Here is a 6,000-nt window from a genome sequence, read left to right on the forward strand (position 1 = left end):
TCCCAAATTGACCGATTTCATCTTTGTATTTGCATGTGCCTTCCTTTCCTGCTGTATCTCTTTTCCTCCCTGCTCTGATTCGTAGAATAGGATGGACATTACAGTTAGCTCAAGTGCTACTGATTATCTGAGGTCATCCTAGTCTCACCTGCACCAGGAGATGTACCTCTGTGTGCTATGATTCTTGGAACATCAGTCACATGTTCCATGAGCTGTATTGAGTTATCTGTATATATTCTTATTACCTCTGTTAACTTACGAGCTTCTTGAAGGAGGGGCTGCTTTCAACAGTATTATCCCATCCTCTAGATGGACTTCAAGTCCATGTAAAATGCCTCATTAGGTAAAATCCATATGTGGCTACCTTATCATAGCAAACAGCGTCTGTTGACATTTAATATTCATAGAAGAAGGGGAAGAGGAAAAAGGCCCAATCAACTATAAATGAAAATAGAAATGGAGCTACTCATATTTCAATTTCCACTTAGAATCACACTGGTGGAAACACTTTCTAATTCTGCTTGAAATAGAAATCCAGCCTTGAAAGGAGAGTTCAATTGATTTTTGTTTTTGTTTTTGTTTTTAAAGTAGGGGCCATGTGTTTAAAAATAATTTACATATTGCTGAATGATGGAGAAATCAGAATGTTTGCGTAAAGACCAATGCACAAGGTTGTGGTTTAGATTTCTTTTAAACAATGATTGTCTATATTTTCTGATTCTAGCTATGAATAATGAATCAATGATAGCACTGAAAGTAAGCTTTTTTCAACCCATCTTTTAATAATTTATATGTGTTGTATTTTGACTAATCTAGTATGATACTCTCTATACCTTATGTTGGAAACTACAAATACACTGGAAAATGATATTGTCAAGAAGATTTGGACATTTTCTTTTCTTTTCTTTTCTTTTTAAGATTTATTTATTTGAGAGAGAGAGAGAGCATGAATGAGCCCAGGCAGGAAGAAGGGCAGAGGCAGAGGGAGAGGGAGAAAGAGAATCCACAAGCAGACTCCCTGGCTGAGTGTGGAGCCCAACTCGGGGCTCTATCCCAAGACCCTGAGATTATGACCTGAGCCAAAATCAAGAGTTGGCCCCTTAACCGACTGAGCCACCCAGGTGCCCTTGGACATTTCCAGTAAGAAAAACCCAAAAACCAAAAAACGAAAACCCAACAGAATATAGTCATTATATATACCAAGTTTATAGTCATCTACCCAGAAAAAAAATTAAACAGCTTGAGGAAATATGGAACTAAATGATGAAATGTAATTTAGTTCAATGAATTGCTACTTATTTAAATGTATTTTATTTCTACAGATAATTTCTGACCCTAGACTCCGTTTCGAGTTAGCACTTCGAGAAGCTGGACTTCATAAAACATTTTATGCCAAAGAGATATTACCAAAAATCAGCCCTCAAAAACCTCCAAGAAAGGACATGGAGTCTACTGTATTTAAAATCTAGAGTTCATCTGCAAATCCTAGTATATGTAAACAAGATTTTTCTTTGAAAACATTTATATGGATAACAATTACTACTTCATAAAAAATTTTTTAAATATCAGACATAGAAATCAAAGCATTCATTAAAACAACTTTGTCTTTTATGACTCTCAGAATTTCATGCACTATTTCCCATATCTTTGTTATGTCTAATAGTACTAAATTCAACAAGACTATGAAATGAAATTATGGCACATGTGATACATGTATTATCATTTAGTAAATTGCATATTGAAGTTTGCATTATCCCATGAAAAGAGCTCAAAATAACCATTTGCAAGAATTATAATTTATGTGGCTACTACCTGCTAAAGTTCATTTCTGCCTGTTATTTCAGAATTTGACTTTTTAATTATGGAAGCTCCATTATCATTAATACTTCTATTATTTCTTGATTATTATAAGAGGAGACTCAACCTTTCTCTAAATTTAGAAAACAATTTGGTATACCATGTTTACTGCAAACCAATCATCCAAACAATTTCATTTTGCAAATTAGCCTGTAAAAATAAATTAGAAATTAGAAACAGCATTTCAAGCATGGGAATATTTGTTTTGGCTTGGAAAAAAAATGTATTTGTGTGGTTGTTTAGAAGGCGTATTTTAAAATTTATAATTAAAATGCTAAAAAAATTCCACGTTATCTACTTAGTATCTAGATGGTATTATAGATAAGGAGCATTGAAAAAAGATTTATTTATTTTTAGAGAGAGAATCTCAAGTAGACTCCCCACTGAGCACAGAGCCCACTGCTTGTGGGCTTGATCCCATAATCCTGAGATCATAACATGAGCCCAAATCAAGAGTCGGCCACTCAGCCAACTGAACCGCCCAGGCGCCCCAGATAAGGAGCATTTCAAATGAAACTCAAGCATATGGGCGCCTGGGTGGCTCAGTTGGTTAAGCGTCTGCCTTCAGCTCAGGTCATGATCTCGAGGTACTTGAATCCAGCTCCTGGTTGGGCTCCCTGCTCAGTGGGGAGTGTTTCTCCCTCTCCCTCTGTCCCTCCTAACCACCACCCCCAACTGTGTGCTCTGTCTCTGTCTCAAATACATAAAATTAAAAAAAAAAAAAAACCTCAAGCATATATTTCTTACTAATTAAAAAAATTGATCATTTAATCAGAATAGCATGTCAGTGTTGTTGAAAGGTGCCATTATTTCTATTAGGAAGACTGCCTCCACCCCTTCAAGCTCTTTTTCTCTCCATTGCAATTCCCTGCCATTTCCTAGGCACCTCTAGCCCAGGGGTTGCAGTTACTGGAATAATGTAAAAAAAGACAAAGACCAGTCTGACTGGTGGAATATTTGGCTTCATGATTATTCCCAACATGATGGGAAGAAATAATGTAGCAAACCCAGATCATTAGAATAAACCTTCACAAAAAAGTCTGTGGGCAAAACCCCGTATCCCTATGCACAATTCATTATACTGCCCTCCCAGTTCAGCCTTTTGCATCATCACATCTCATAATAAGAAGAGGAAAAGGAATCCTTAACAAGACTCAGGGCAGTGAGCATTGGCAACTATCTTGAGGATGTCTCCCACGGTCACGATTTCCTTTATGGGCCCTCAATTTACTCGACGCAAAGCTTCAGACCATAAGGCATGAAAGCCCTGCTCTGTCAGAGCACATCCTCTCTCTGTGGCAAGACATACTGTGGTAATGCCTCCCAGGTGTTCCTTCCTTATCTGTAGGGATGTTATTCTGCCTCTTAATCTGTCTTCTTCACGTTAACATTAAGATCTGATTCTTTTCTTTTTTCATTTTTACTTAAAATTTGATTTCCTTAACTTTTAGAAATAATTGTAGCTCCAGATAATCCTAACGTCACAGCTCTAGAGTTCTCTCTTTTGTTCTATTTGTGCAGTGTTCGAAAAATTTCACAGCTTATTTTCTGGAGCTATGTCCTCCCCTAATTTTATCTGGACCTCCTATTTCCTTCAACTCTGCTGTTCCTGTGGCGCTCAATTTGCATTCTCCTTGCAGCATTTTCTCGTCGTGATGGAACTTTGTCCTAGAAGTAAGTTTTGACTACTTAGTCTGGGACTTCATGGGCCCCAGACTTCTGTGGCCCCTTCAGAGTTCACTACAAACTCTTTATGCTCATTCATTACTAGAGAATAAACTTTTCTGAAGTTTCCAGTAAGTATTTCTTGGCTCTTTAGGGTTCTCTAGTCCATCCGATGTCCCTTGCTTCCCTCTGTCCTGCAAAGGTGTTGGTACAAGCAGGTCTTACAGCTGTAAGTGGTTACTCCTTACCCATTCATATTTGTAGTATATGGGAATGCCTTGTCACCGACTGTTGAAGATTATCCCCAGGGGTGTTTGGCTTTATTGTGCTAATTTTTGTTTCTTTTTATAGGCTGCTTTGAGGAGATCAAAAAATTATGCCACTTCTCCTGTCATCGTCCCAGAATCCCCCCAAACTGAGTTCTTGATCCCAGTGACCCTTCTTACACTAAAAAAGCCCACCTTGGGGCACCTGGGTGGCGCAGTCGTTAAGCATCTGCCTTCGGCTCAGGGCGTGATCCCGGCATTCTGGGATCGAGTCCCACATCAGGCTCCTCCGCTAGGAGCCTGCTTCTTCCTCTCCCACTCCCCCTGCTTCTGTTCTCTCTCTCGCTGGCTATCTCTCTCTGTCAAATAAATAAATAAAATCTTTAAAAAATAAAAATAAAAAAAAATTAAAAAGCCCACCCTATCTCAGTAATGGCACCACCATCCACCACAGATGCAAATGTGAAATCTGAGAATCACTCACTGCTCCCTTTCCCTCACCTGTTGTATCCAATCTATCAAGACCTACTGACTTTCTGGCTTCTATGCTGGAGCCATTCTCCCAATGGAAGATATGTGCCATGCTTTGTGGCTTCCCAGCCACACCATTCTCACATTTGGGAATTATCTCACATTATGTACCCATATCCCAGAGTAGAAGCTAGCTACTCAATTTTTCCAGTTCTCATGGTATATATTCTATGGCAATCAAATGCACCTATTTGAGATTTTATTATTAGAGAGCTATGTGAAAACCCAAGAATCCATTTTCTGGCCAGGCTGGCAGTGGAGGCTTTCAAGCTTTGGGGATAATAGTTGCATGGCTGTTAGTACCTAGCAGTCAGGGCAGGTGATGCCAGTAGAGGCGCGTGGGACTACCGCAGTAGCAGTGGGTCTCCACGAAGCAGTTTCCTGGTGAGGGGTGAGTATCTTCCCAGTAGGATAACCTCAAACACAGACTCTCTGGTCTCCCAGAAATACCTAATACTCTTTAATAAATTGCTTTTCTATTTAAACTAACTTAAGTCAGTTTGCTACTGTGGCTGCAGGGATATACTGATCTTTTTGCGTTCCTGTTACGCACCAAGCACAGTCGCATGCCCTCCACTGATAATCTTTGTAATCTGTCCTCTCAATTACCATCTCCCCTCTCTTCAGAAAGTAAGAAGAAGAGAACAGTTCAGGCTTTTTTTTTTTGTCACCTTAATTGCTGAGTACTGTTTTTCACGGCAATGATTTTCACTCTAAGGAGGGGCCAACTAGAAATTACTTTCTCTCTCCTCAAAGAGTTCAGCTCATTTCCCCATATCGAAAGCCCCATACAGAATTTTTAAAAAGCTTGAAGAGGCTACAGCTTCCCATATCTGGTATATATTTGCTTATTTTTTATGGAGCCCATATATTCTTGGGTTTTCTTTTGTCCTCATTAAAACAGCTCCATCGTCTCCTTAGCTGTGCTAGATTTTAAAGACGCAGAGGGAGACAGAGGTAAAGTATGAAGTCATTTTGAAGGTAAAAAACATTTTTAAGGAAACTTGGGGAAATTAGAAACTGATTAATATCAAGACCGTGTTTGCCTGGAGAATCTAAGATACAGAATTTTTCAGATCTCAGTCAAATCCCAGGAATGACAAAGTTTGACCTAAGGAGAGAAAAAGATCTAAGAATTCTACATTTCTGACATCTGATCAATTTGTTTTGGAAAAATGGTACATGGTTCCTGATGCATTTGAAGATGAGCACTTGCTGGATTACTGCTGAGTGCCAGAGCCGTCCTGAGCGGGGAGGTTCTCAGGAACTTAGACATTCAGCATTTAGGAAGACTGAGTATTGCCCTTTGAGCCTCAGCGTGGGACTGGATTATAATAATAGAATCCATGAGCTGTGTGACCTCATGGAATCAAGTCTCAGTCCTGGGAGAGAAACGGGGCATCAAATCTGTCCTGTTCTTGTCCTGTTTTTAAATCTCCGGAAAGATGTTTTCCAACCTCCACAGCAATTTCTCTTTTTATATGAACAAGTGCCTGTGTTCTTTTTCTTTCCTATCTTCAATAGCATCTGAGTCTACATTTTTCGCTGCTTAGCCTGATTCAGTTTGTATTTAAGTACATGTTTTAATGTCACTGTAGGCCTTACTAATTTACCAAGTGCCTTTTTTTTCCCCTCAGAGAATGTATTATTTTGTATGTGGGAATGTAAGTGTGGGGAAAGA

The 6,000-nt window shown here is 39.1% G+C and overlaps 1 protein-coding gene across 1 annotated transcript in view; it reads left to right on the forward strand.

Moving 5' to 3' along the window:
- The window catches only part of CCDC148 (coiled-coil domain containing 148), a 145,645-nt gene extending 144,087 nt beyond the window's left edge, over window positions 1-1,558 (forward strand). Inside the window, exon 13 of the mRNA XM_040636719.1 lies at window positions 1,323-1,558. Within this exon, the coding sequence (XP_040492653.1) occupies window positions 1,323-1,469 (147 nt within the window). The 3' untranslated portion in view covers window positions 1,470-1,558. The remainder of the gene's footprint in view (window positions 1-1,322) is intronic.
- The last annotated feature ends 4,442 nt before the right edge of the window (window positions 1,559-6,000 follow it).

The sequence above is a fragment of the Ursus maritimus genome, unplaced genomic scaffold (assembly GCF_017311325.1).
Source record: "Ursus maritimus isolate PB19 unplaced genomic scaffold, ASM1731132v1 scaffold_1, whole genome shotgun sequence".
NCBI classification, from domain to species: domain Eukaryota; kingdom Metazoa; phylum Chordata; class Mammalia; order Carnivora; family Ursidae; genus Ursus; species Ursus maritimus.